At 50.8% G+C, this 12,826-nt stretch overlaps 2 protein-coding genes across 2 annotated transcripts in view; both read right to left on the reverse strand.

Moving 5' to 3' along the window:
- LOC101783864 (alanine aminotransferase 2) overlaps positions 1-5,837 on the reverse strand; it is a gene marked incomplete in the record, with an annotated part of 6,135 nt that extends 298 nt beyond the window's left edge. Inside the window, 15 exon segments of the mRNA XM_004959776.3 lie at positions 13-46; positions 153-356; positions 643-717; positions 793-947; positions 1,028-1,148; positions 1,261-1,335; positions 1,542-1,679; positions 1,953-2,063; positions 2,212-2,316; positions 2,393-2,471; positions 3,095-3,156; positions 3,238-3,303; positions 3,396-3,446; positions 5,012-5,062; positions 5,424-5,837. Coding sequence (XP_004959833.2) covers positions 13-46; positions 153-356; positions 643-717; positions 793-947; positions 1,028-1,148; positions 1,261-1,335; positions 1,542-1,679; positions 1,953-2,063; positions 2,212-2,316; positions 2,393-2,471; positions 3,095-3,156; positions 3,238-3,303; positions 3,396-3,446; positions 5,012-5,062; positions 5,424-5,648 — 1,552 coding nt within the window.
- Positions 5,838-12,253: 6,416 nt separating this feature from the next.
- Positions 12,254-12,826, reverse strand: LOC101769425 (E3 ubiquitin-protein ligase EL5). Its single transcript, XM_004958263.3, has one exon. The coding sequence runs from the start codon at positions 12,824-12,826 to the stop codon at positions 12,254-12,256; it is 573 nt and encodes a 190-aa protein (XP_004958320.2).

Raw genomic sequence — 12,826 nt, forward strand, 5'->3', positions numbered from 1 at the left:
GTCTCCTGCGGCAGATCGTGCATCTGAAGTGCCATGTTCCAGGGACCTTCACAGTATCACATTGTTAAAATCGTACAGAAAACGTATCAGTGCAAGCTCATTGACGCTTGGAATTGACAAAGATTTTTCACGAGGCATTAAAGATTACCAACCTGTCCAAAACCAGAACCAGGGACTACAACAATTCCTGTGGCTTCTAGGAGGCGTTTGGCGTAGTATGCATCTGGGGGAGTGCCAGCAGCTTGGGCAGCCCCAATTGCCTTCTGGGGTAAATGAAGGCGTGGGAACAGATACATTGCACCCTCAGCTTTGTTGCATGTGATACCTTCTAAACTATTGAATGCTTCTTCCAAAGCCTGTGAGAAAGAAGAAAATGTAACAATCAGGTACTTTAAAACATCTTTAAGCTGGTTTGCCTCCTTAGCTTGCATATGTGAACTCCTTAGCTTGCATATGTGAATTGACTAGAGGTTGCAATCTTGCACCCACTGTTTGTTCTAGCTACTGTTCCAGTATTATGGATACTTTCATAAGACACATAACATGGAACGGAAAACATCGCCAATACATTTAAACTTGCACTTTCAGCCTGTTTTTCTGTTTACAATTAATCAATTTAGAAGCGGCAGAAGAAGCACAAACCTTTGCACGCCGAGCCAATGATGAAAGGATGCCATCCCTCTCTACCATGAAGGATTCAAAGGATTCATCCCCAGTCTGTGGAGGTAGAAAACATCTTAGTTACTGCCATCATTATTGTACTTGAATGTTTCCTAAGCATCATATACTGACCTTTGGTGGGTTCATAACAAGGCTAGCAAGAATTTGGCCTGAGACATTGGAGCATAGATTTACTGATGCCACCTTGTAAATCTGTTCCCGCACTTCAGGACTGAACCCAGTTATCTCCATGTAACCACCTCGTTTTCCACATTCTCCATAGTAGCCTAGCAGGACAAAGAGTAAGTTTTACCATAAACTAGGAGAGGCAAATAAAAAAGAACCACCTGAGTTTGATTTTGATTACCTTTAGAAACCGACTGGAATGATGCTAAAGGAAGATCATCATCAGTGTATCCCAATGATCGTGCAATTTTTTTGAATGAGTGGAATTGCTTGTCTTCAACATATATATTTTCTTGGTAAACCTAGATGGGAGATGGAAAAATAAGTGGTCTTAGTAGACCTACACGGTTCAGGTATTTGAATACCTCATGTGTATTGACATGGTGAAAACTTCAAATACAAGTTCTGGATCACCTCATCTGCAAGAAGAACAAGTCCTTCATTTTTACAGAATTCAACAATTTTCTTTTGGTTTTCCTCAGCGAGAACCTGTTGAGAGCACAGTAGTGTTAGGTGATCACTGTACCAAAACAATTCTTGTAATAAAATGGGAGAGAGCATAGGTTCAAATTCATCGGTTATTGCTGCATATCAAAAAATTATAACCTGCAATACATTATGAGGTATAAATATTCGTAATGAGAAAAACATGCAAGATCTGTCTTTTTGCATGTAACAGATAGACAAAAAATCACCTGTCCAGTTGGATTTCCAGGATTTATGACAACAAGCGCCCTGACAGTGATGCCCTTAGATCGAGCCTCCTCAAGTTGTTTCTTTAGCTCATCAACCTCAAGTCCCCACCCTGTCTCTTCATCAAGGAAATAAGGAACCTGAAAGAGAATTTGTTCCACATTATTTTCAGACATACAGATCATGTCACTGAAAGTTCACTATGTTAGAACCATATAACAATAGCCATATATACAAAGCAATGCTGACTGGTGATGATCAATTCATTGATCATTATGAAATGACTATATTGAACTTAATGAATTACATGAAGGATTTAACTCAATTATCTCCTGAAACTGCAAGATGAGATGACATCGGTCTGATTCAACAAGCAACACCGAAAAGCATAAAAGCATTGTCAAAGAACATACAAGGGAACCACCATGAAGAGCAATTGATGCAGAGTACAGCGGGTACTGCGGAATAGGGCAGAGAATGCCATCCTTCTCAGACCTAATCAACAATTGCATCATCATGTGAACCTAGTTGAGAAAAGAAATTACACTGTATCAGTAATGGTGGCAGGCTTTATTCACATGCACAGACAGCCAATTATCGGTAGTTAGAACAATCAGTCCTTATTCCACATAGATGGATTACTGATGATCAAAGAAGACATATATAACATACTGCTGGGCTTGCTCCATCTGTTAGGAAGATGTTGTCTCCGCTGGCATGAAACCCATCACGGGCAGCAATTCCAGCAGCAATTTCATCACGCAAACCTTTTATACCCTGAAATAGAGAGCAACATGAATGATCAAGCTCATCCAATCATGGTGGTATTCATCAAGAGTGTATATATATGTACCTGACTATGGCTATAGGCTCCCGTTGCTCTTCCTGGTATCTTGTCTAGAATTTGCCATGCTCTCTCTATAGCATCTGAACTGTACAAAGACATATAAATCAACATTCTAGGCTGGCGAACAAATATGTGTAGTTAGACAACTACCTAACACCTAAATGATCATAATCTTTTGTAGGAAAGCTGTTTAAAATCAACGTGTCCATATGCGAATATTCCGTTAGCATGCAACGTTAGCAAGACACTACAGATGGCAGTTTCTACAGATTCATAGATAGAAAGAAAAGCTCAAGTGCTTGTGAGCCAAACAGATTGCACGTAATTTGAAAACTACCTTATACTTGCTATAGAGGTTGAGTTCTTAATTATCATGAATCATAACTTCATGTGTGCACCACAAAAGAAAATGTATTTAAAAGATCAAGCAAGTCCTTTTGTCCCCATATCAAGAGCAGGCACACAACACCTCTTAATATTATTTCTTACATACTGACACATGCACTAAAAACCTGATACAGAAAGTTGGTCCTCTTTATTTAGATTATTATCAGGCAGGTGGCATAGCATATAGCAGTAAGTCAACTAACAAAAAAAAAAGTCGACTACAGTTGGGGGTACCCTTCACTATACTTGCCACAAAAAAGTCAGCTAACCAATTAGTATTAATTTACTTGTGCTCATCTTATATGGAATGCTTCAACGTACCTGTACAAAGCATGAGTTTCACTTTTGTCCAAGAGAGCTGGATGATCACACAAAGAGAGGACCTGTAAAAGAGCAACATGAGCTAGTAAAGAGCCATGAACCAAGCTTTCATCACCGAATAACTACAGGGAATACAAACTCACTTCTCTGAAATATGTAACTGGCTGTTGGCCAAGGGATTGAGGATTTCCAATATTGCAGTAAAGTATCTGCCATTAAAATAGATAGATGTAATTAACTCCAATTGATCATCGAAAGCAGTAAGAGCAGAGATGTAGTTGATGGGATCCAAAATACAAACCTCATCAAAAGGAAGTGAATCTGGGTTTTTCTGCAATTCTTGTTGTAAGTTCTGTAGAGGGAAAACAAGATCATAAACCGAGCCCAACAGAACCCTGTTACAAATAATTTCTAGATAGCGCAGGCCTCTTTCACATAAATATAAGGCTATGATGTGAATATACAACATCAACATCCACCCTGATCCTGAACTAACTTGTTTCTCCCAACATAGAAAAAAACTCGACCTCAGGGGGAAGACGCCCCCGGGCTTTGTCTTAAGAAGGGGTACCAGGCTTTGAGCATGGACTGGCAAGGGGGTTTCAACCATAGTTATTAGGATAGGACCGGACCGGACCGGACTGGCAGTTCGATCGGCAAAAGACCGAACCAGAGCCTCCAGCGGTTTGGTTCGCTTAAAAGACTGTCTCTGCAATAATACCTGTAAAACACGGTTGAACTGGCCAGTTTTGTACAGAACCGGCGAACCGGACGGTTCTGTATGAACCGGACGCGTTTTGCTTCTTGCCCTCAGGTTCTCTCACGTTGGCCTTGGCCAACCGAAGGCCCAGCCCAAGCATTCCTTCGGCTTCTAAAATCCCATTGAAAAATCTCTGCTCCGCTCAATTCTTGCGCTTGCACAGCGGCGGCGGCGCATCCCGATCTGCGAACAGGCCGGCAGGCCGGCGGCGCATCGCAAGCAGGTGCGTGGAATCCCTTTCTCCTCCTTTCTCCGCCCTGTTCTTTGCCGGCGGCGGGCTGCAACTTTGCAGCAGTGCAGGAGTCAGGCGGCCGGCAAGCTGACAGGCAGGTGCTCAGGCTCCCCCGCCGTGCGCGAAAAGAAGGAGGGCGCGCAAGGGGACAGCATCCATGTAGCGGCCGGTGACGAGCGCATCCAGCAGCGAGTTATCGTTGGCAGCTGCGGCTCGTCATCCTCCTACTACGACCTTCTTCTATGTTTGGGTTTTCATTTTTTTTCCCCTTTTGCAGTTCAGTTGTTTTTCTAAACAATAATCAGATTCAAGTTCAACATGTACCAGCAGACTACGATTCATGAATTTCTGCTGGCAGCAGCAGACGAGAATCTCACAATCCTTTTCATTGTTGTTGATCTTTTTTCTCTACCCGAATCTATTTCGTGATCAATATTTTGCTTGCATTCATTTTAATTCAGAAGCTTGTGTGAGGCTGAGCTGCAATTAGGAATCACGTTTGTAAAAAATTGCTGAGTTACCAAACTTAATGGTATACTAGTGTTCAGTTGTGTGGTTATATATAATTAAGTTGTGTTATTTATGAGCTATATATATGGTACCGGTCCTATGTATTTGTATCCGGTTCAATTTAACGGTCCAAAACTATTGAACCAGCTGTCAACCGGTTCTTGACGGTTGAACCAGTGAACCATCGAACCGAGAGCCTTACCGGTTCGATGACCAGTCCGGTCCTAAAAACTATGGTTTCAACAACCCCCCGAGTTCACTGCTCTAACCAGTATAACTCACGAGAAGCTGGATTTCTCCCAACATGGAGTAGCAACTGATTTTATTTTGAATTAAGAACACGGCGTAGCTATGAACAGACAACGAAAGTTACTACGGTTATTGAATTTTAGAATGCTTTTCGTATTGGACGCACCTGAGCATGTGTAACAATCTCTCCTCGAACTGCATATTCACACTTCAAAACCTGAAGAAACATAGCAAATCATATCAACTGGGGAAGATACAGTTCGCCGATTAAAGCAAACAAATTGCATTTTAGAAGCCGCATTACTACTAGCACCCCTCCCAGTACTGCGTAGATGTAAGCATTTTACTTCCATCAAATTCTCTGGTACACGTCCACACTCCTATCGCACGGGTACAAACGCAGCAGCAGTCCAGTAGGAACAGAACAGAGTAAGGAGCAACCCAAGGGCAAGCAAACCAGCAACACTCGAACAGGGATCGAAACTTTGTATCCTCGCGCTAATCGATCACATGACTGCCACACGACCAAGCTAAACAAACGAATCGAAGAAGGGGGTCAAAAGGCGGCACGCCGGCACCTTGGGGTTGATGGTGTCCAGGGACACTGCGGGCGTGCCCGCGGCCGCCGTGGACATGGTCCTCGCCATGGCCGCCGCCATCGCCGCTGCCCCCATGGGGGGCGCTGGATGGCGCTGCGCCGGAGCGAGGGGCAACGGCAGCGGGGCTGATCTGGAGGAGGAGGCGGCGCCGCGCAGGGACGCGGCCACCGCGCGGCGCGCCCTGTCGGCGGCGAACCGGCGCATGGCGGGCTGGCGGCGGCGATGCGCGGATGGCGACCGACGACAGCGATGCGGCCGACGACGGCGCTCGCGGAGAGTAAGGGTGCGTGATGGCGTGAGGCTGACGTGGGTAGGTGGGAGGAAGGCAAGTGTGAATCTCTTTCTCGACAGGGCCTCCGTTTTTCCGCTCGAGCGATTTTTGCGTCTCCGGCAAGAAAACGAGACGCTCCCGCCCCGTAGAAATTGCTTGACCAAAAAGACAAGCCGTTTTGGAATTCTTGCTTGACTTAGGGCTCAGCGTGTAGGCTGCATTATTATTGCAGTATAATAACCAATACATGGTGGAGAGATCAAAGTGTAGAATGAGGCTCCGGCCAATATTTTCAGGTAAAGTACTTGGTTTCTGTAGAACCTTGCTTTAGACAAAATGTGATCCTTCAAAATTATTCCCCCTTTCAAATTATAGATTATTTTGATTTTTCTAGTTTTATAAATATTGCACATAGAAAAGTTATTTTGAATTTTCTAGTTTTATAAATGTTGCACATAGAAAAGTCAAAACGACGTGCAATTTGAGATGGGGAGAGTAATTCGCCTCATTCACTGTGCGTTTTCTAGTTTGGCTCATATTAAAATTAAAAAATGTTCAGATTTTGCAAAGCCAAAAACCTTTTTTTTTACGAAGAATGAGGTTTTATGCACGATGAACGTTTACAGACTCCACAAAAGCCTACTTTGACATAGCAGAACTGCTGATCGTGCCTGGTCAACTCCTCCTCGCAAAGAAAAAAGAGCTGGTCAACTAACATGGTGAGCCGGCCAAGAAAGAATTAGCAGCGCAGGGCCCAAAAGCCCGCAAGCCCTCCTATTTTCAGCTTCAGCCTGCGGCCCGTGGAAACTGTTTCCGAAGCACGGGCCGCCACACGCGCAGCATGGCGGCACTCTTTCTTTTATCTGCGCTGGCCCATCCGGGAGAGCGTAGGCCCTCTCTGGCCCGCCGAGCAAGCGAGCAACTCGCATGCCGTGCCCGATGCCCCCGGCGCCGTCTGCGGACGCGGCACGCTCACCCGAATCCGCTCGCACCACGACGCGGACGCCTCCTATCAGCGTTGCTGCCGACCTGGCGGCCATGCGGCGCTGTGGCGGCCGCTCCCTCCACACGCCGCGCCGCCAACACGAGCTCCACGGACCACGGCTCCACCTCCACCAGCCATCGCGCGTCGCGACCGCCGCCTGGTGCCACCTGGATCAGGATCACGACCCGGACTAATTCCACTCTCCATTCGCCCCTTGTACCTGGCGCGCCGCTGGCCCGTGCACGCCTCGCCGCGCATCCGCATGCCCGCCGCGTACCCCGTCCACGTGGACGGCTCTTCTTGTTCTTCTCCTTGCAGAAAAAAATCTTGCGCCAGCTTTGCGAAAGGAAGCTTCGGAACCGCAGCCAGCCGCTCTCGGCTTCCAGAAGAGCATATCCCCCCGTCTGGTGTGCTGCATCATCCATCATGCGACCATAGCTGGACCGGTACTAGATTTCTCCGGAATGCTTCGCCGCCGTCGTTGAGACAGAGTGTTGTACTCTCCTATAGGGGAGGAGTATTCTGCAAGACCACGAGTATTCAATTCCCAAATTCCGAGACTAATTCAGGCAGCCAGGCAGGCACTTGATGAGTTGATGTCCCCTTGACGACTTGACGCATCAGTGTTTTGCACTGCCTAATGCGATGTCAAGGCAAGCAGAAGCCCTAAACAACAGGCTTTGGGGGCTTTGACCCATCATTGTCTGCGAGCGGCGCCAGCGCCCGCAAAAGGGGCGTCCTGGGAATCAGGCAATCAGCGTGCATGTCCGCCGAGGTGTTGGCCATCATTTCAGAATTCAGAGGCTGCTGCTGCCATGCCTGTGTCCCCGTGCGTCTGTTTGTTGTTTTCAGTTCCGCTGCACATGCCTGCAACCGCACCCTGCTTTCAGGGTAAAAGGGAGGAGAACAAAGGCAATTCTCGCGTGCGCTGCACACGATGACACGAGAGCGTATGCGAATTGTATATACCATTGGCAAGGATTCGCTCGGAATATTCAAAGTCAGATTTAGTACGTGTCATGAATGATGGCAGCGCAAACAAGTGTTATCCTCCTTTGAAAGCAGAAATATTGCAAGAATTTCTTACAGGAGTCTGCCTGATTTCATTAATAAGGACTATGATGGTATGAATTTATTGATCATGTCAACTTGATGCCAATGACATGAAAATCAGTTTCAAATGGTCCTAGTGCGACGGTATGGTCTAATTCTCCGCGCCACGAACTGCCTGTACGCTGTCTCAGAGAGGCGAGAGTATAGTATATACTTGTATCCCCATGCTACCGCTGCAAGTTCCTGGCAAAAATAAATCCATCCGAACCGCAACTATTTGACTATTTCCCGGTCATCTTTGTCCGGCTCAAACAATGTTCCAACTGCTGCAGCGTTCCCGCGTGCAAGCATGCCCAACTCGGGACAGCGACGCGAAATTTGGATAAGGGTTATCGCAAATCATCTCATCTTCGTGGAGATATTATTATCCATCGCTCACTCGCACGCCCGGAATCTCAAGCTGATTTCGCCCGCTGCCACATCTTTAGAATTAGAATCATCCTCCGCACAGGACAGCACCGGATTACGATGCAACACACATCTAGAAGCAAGCTCCGGATTAAAGCAAGGTGTTAACAAGATCGGTAAGCAAGGGCAACAACGCATCATCCATTGATCGCCCTGCAACTCTGAAAGCATCTGATTGCAGCACGTGTGTGGTCATGTGGAAGTAAGGGTAGAGAAGGCTCTTCTTCGCGAGCAGGATACTGGATAAATGTATGCGAGCGAATCCATTATGAGATGAACAAAACCAAGCAGAAAAAGAAGGCAAAGAAAACGCAGCGGATGATGCTGATGCATATGGACACAAAAAGCCATTAGTATCGCTGCTGATGTGTGAGCGTTTGTCCCTGTGTGGCCTGGCGGCGAAATCACTCTCTCTCTTCTTCTCTGATCTGGAAGAAAAATAAGAGAAGCAGAAATTGGTCTGACGGCGAGCTACGGCACCATGAGCGCGACACGTTGGTGGTGCCTATCCGTTGTGGCGGTTTCGGTTGAGCAAACCCAAGTTTCCTTCCTTGCATCGATCGTGGTGGCGTCACGCTCATATCGTTTTGAATTTTAAATTTATTTTCCACAAGAAAGTTTGGTATCCTGATTGATTATCATACGGAGAAACTCGCACAGCGATTGGCTGATTGGCCAGCTCATAGATAGAAATCACTTGGGACTAGCCCCACGGCGCTCTCCTAGGTGACATGGGCGGCACCCAACTCGCCGCCGCCGCCGCCCCTCCCCTCCCCACGCCTCGCCACCGCCTAAGCGGAGCTTGGAAAGCCCGTGTCCCTTCTAGGATAGCCGTGACTGGATCGTTTCTCCACGTCAGGTCTTGGCCAGCGCGGATCTGGGAGCCGAAGGTCCGAGGCGGCGCACGAGCGCAGAGGGACGCAGGCCCGGCGGTGGCTGCGGACGGCGACGCGAGGAACCGGGGCTGGCAGCTTGCGGGCGTGGTCGTGGCCGTGCCCTCCCCTGGTCAACGACGTGGTGGCGTCGGGCATGGAGGTGGTGGCGGCACCCCGGGGCGGCAGATCAGGGGTCCGGTGGACCAGATCCGACGCCCCAGGGCTGGATCGGTGCGGTGCTGCTGCCGGCGGCACTGGCCCTAGGCCGCACGCGTGGGAGGCTCGGCGAGAAAGGTGGCGCTTCAGCGGCTCAGCGGCGGACGCGCGTCTACGGCGGCCACTGCGTATGCCCGCGCGGAGCGGCGACAACAGGATGGCCGCAAAGGTGGACGGGCGGAGGGCCGGCGATAGCAGTTGCGAGGCGGCTCGGCGCGGGTCGTGGAGGCCAAGTGGCGGCGGCCGGTGCGGCGGATGCAAGATGGCCGGCGCGGTGCCAAGGCCGCGCGACGACGGCCCAGGGCGAGGCAAGGAGGCCGCATGCTGGCGGTAGCGGGGCGTTTCGCCGCGGCATGAGGAGACCGCGCGGCAGAGAGACGGCGTGGCGGTGGCCGCGTGCGAGGAGACGCGTGTGATGGTCAGGCGGTGCATACGTGTGAGAAGCGAAGGTCGAGTGGTGGTGCATCGGGGCGGCGAGCGTAGCGGAGGTGGAGGTATGACGGCGTGGCGCGGGAGGCGCGGCGGTGGTGCCACCCCGGATGGGCCGCCATGGTTGTGGTCCGAGAGTGCCGAGCCATGAGCGTGCAGCGAGGGGTTGGGATGCTCCGAGTGAAAGCCCTCACCGACGTTCTGGCTACTGGAGATGAAAGCGGCGCCTTAGGGCGTTGTTTTCCCCGTTGGGGGTGTCATGCTGGAGCTACAACCCTGGTTCACGGGGTTCTCTTGGTAAAAACCTTGTCAAGATCCAGAACGAGCGGCGACGGCATCATTGGCATCATGCCCTCCCTGAAGGCGTCCTCTCTAGAGACCCAACGCGATTTGTGGCATTGCTGGTCCATTGGTCATAGGCGGCCGCAGCCGGTGGCGGCAATTCCGCCGCGTGGCAAGCTGGACGGGTGCTGCCGAGCCCACATCGAGGCAATCGCAGTTATGGTGGCAATCAGGAGGTGTCGCATGGTTGTCGAATTTGGCTGCTTGCAGCGGATCGCGCCGGCTGGCGTTGTTTGACAACGATCAGCGCGGCATGGAACTGCGTCGGAGGACGGTGCTTGCAGCAACGACATCGTGGGATAACTAGGCTTGCAGCGGATCGTGGCGGTAGTGCTCAGCTTGGCTGGGCTATCCGATGCGGTACATCGTCGAAAGACAGCGCAAGCGACTTCTCTGACTTGCTGACATGGTGGCGGAGGCTATGTGCATGGGTGAAGCAACGAGGCGAAGTCGACTTACGACGACGGCTTGGTTGATCGATGGAGATCTTGGGGAGCGGGGCAACATTGCTCACCACTCTAACGCCGACAAAAAAACCGGATCCTTCACGTTGAGTGTTGTGGCAGGCGTGGTGAGGCCCCGCACGCGCGGTGTTTTTTCGAGACGACGAGAGCGAGGTGGAGTCCAACGGCGGATGTGGCAAGACCTCCCGCACGTTGTGTTATTGTGGTGGCGACTGCGAGGCAGCTTACGAGAGGTCCGGATTCGGTGGTATCACTCTGTCAGGTGGAGTGTGGTGTCGCAGCGTTACTACGACGGAGGGTCCCGTATGGCGGTGGCCTTCTCGGTGTGATGTCGTCTACTTCTTTTCAGTTCCTGTCGACGCAGGATCACGCCTGGAGGTTTCAGCGACTACATGAGTGAGGATGTTGGTAGGTGCCACGGTAAGGCTTCGGTTCTGCTGCCGTTGTCGGGCGGAGTAAAATCCGCTTGAGAAGTGGTGAGTTCTGCGTGTGTTGATGTCCCAATCCTACCGGTCGATGTGTTGTTTAGTTGAGGTTAGTGCGATAGCGTGGTGTGACATGTGTTGATGATCTAATCCAACCTGCCGGTGTTTGTGCCTTTGTTGTTTTCGCTCAGTCTGAACTTCATCTCTTATTAATATAATCGGCAGCGCCCCTAATGGTTCGTTTCGGAAAAAAAAAAGACTGGCCAGCGCATAGAGCGTCTCCAATTCGCTGGTGTTGCTGTTGTTGTTGCTTGTTCGGCCACCTGCCAGGCCCGGCCATGCTTGCTGCTAACTCAACTAGTATCTCTCCAGCCAGGTCAACTCCGCTTCCTTTGGATTTGGACCTAAAATTTGGAGCATCCACAAGGCACTCACCCGCAATGACGCAATTACTCGCCAAAATGTCTTGAAGACAAAAAAAAAAGAAGCAGATATGCAAGCAATTATGCAGGAGCTCCGGCTCGATTATGGATGGCTGCGCTGGATTTTTCCGAGTGGTTGTTCAGACTGATTAGTCGCTTGGGAGTGCAGAATGTTTTCAATGGAACTGGTGTTTTGTTAGTGCATCAGGTGGCCGCGGTGGTTGGTGATGGAAGGCCACCTGTGGAGTTCGAGGAACGGGATGCAGTCACACCGGAGATGTTCTTCTCAGCTTGTCTGCCGTCAAATCTGCAGTTTTGGCGGGTACGGGGGGTTGAGGACTTGAGGTCCCCTGCCTCCTGCCTCACAAATGGTTGCACTGTGACTCGTTTCAAATTTGTGGGCGATAGATGGGCGGCGAGGCGAGTTTGTTTCTTTGATAGCGGCAGCTTGTGGTCAAAATAGCATCGACACGAAAGTCGAAGGATTGGGCAAGGTGAATGTGAATATTCTACTGGCTCCTGCAACTTTCGGTTACAGGTAGCCGTAGACTCCAGTGTACTAGCCTGCAACTGAAAATAACCGCTGTATTGGCTGCATGCAGGAACAACAGCAGGTAAGAACAGCAGAAGTGTGCTAGTTCCAAGATTCGATTTTTCTTTTGTTCGATTTCTCATTTCTCTCCCCAGTTCATGTTCTATCGGCACGAGAAATTTACATCAGACGACGGCTATAAGAATCTGTACATTTTTTTGATCGCTCTCTCTCCACTCTCCCTACGGAAAACACGCACGCGAAGAAGGGAAGCAAAAACTAGTGATGTCACACGAGAAACCGGCACGAAAGAAACCAGCAGCAGCCTCAGGAACCGGGCTGCGGCGGCTTCACCGGCCGCGACGCGCTGCTCTCGCCAGCGGCGAGGCCCATCTCGATGTCCCCGTCCGCGTCTTCGTGTTGGTGGTGGTGGTGAAGATGCGGCTGCTGAGGGGGCGGCGACGCGCCGCCACACCCAATCAGCCTCCGCAGCCCGCACGGCCGCGCCGCCTCATCGACGGCAGCGGCGGCGACGTGTTCTTGCGGTGGGGGAGGCGTCGCCATGGCCGTTGACTGCTGCTGCGAGCGACCGGTGCTGACCTCGTCCTGGGAGCCGAAGAAGAGCACGTTGGTGGGGAAGTTGGGGGACTCCGGGTCGGCCTCCGGCGTGGGCACGGCGGGCAGCACGGGGTGCAGGGGCGGCTCGTCGACGGCGGGGCACCGGCAGAGCGGGCAGGTGGAGTGGGAGCGGAGCCACATGTCGACGCAGTCGACGTGGAACCCGTGGCCGCAGCGCGGCAGCACCCGCGCCGTGTCCCCGGCCTTGAGCTCCGTGATGCAGACGGCGCAGTCGTCGAGCGCCTCGCCTTTGACCACCTCCCGGCGCGGCAGCTTGGCCAT

Source organism: Setaria italica, chromosome II (assembly GCF_000263155.2).
Source record: "Setaria italica strain Yugu1 chromosome II, Setaria_italica_v2.0, whole genome shotgun sequence".
Classification (NCBI taxonomy): domain Eukaryota; kingdom Viridiplantae; phylum Streptophyta; class Magnoliopsida; order Poales; family Poaceae; genus Setaria; species Setaria italica.

Coding starts and splice junctions, on each gene's coding strand:
- LOC101769425 (XM_004958263.3), bottom strand. CDS start 12,826: ATGGCCAAGCTGCCGCGCCGGGAGGTGGTCAAAGGCGAGGCGCTCGAC.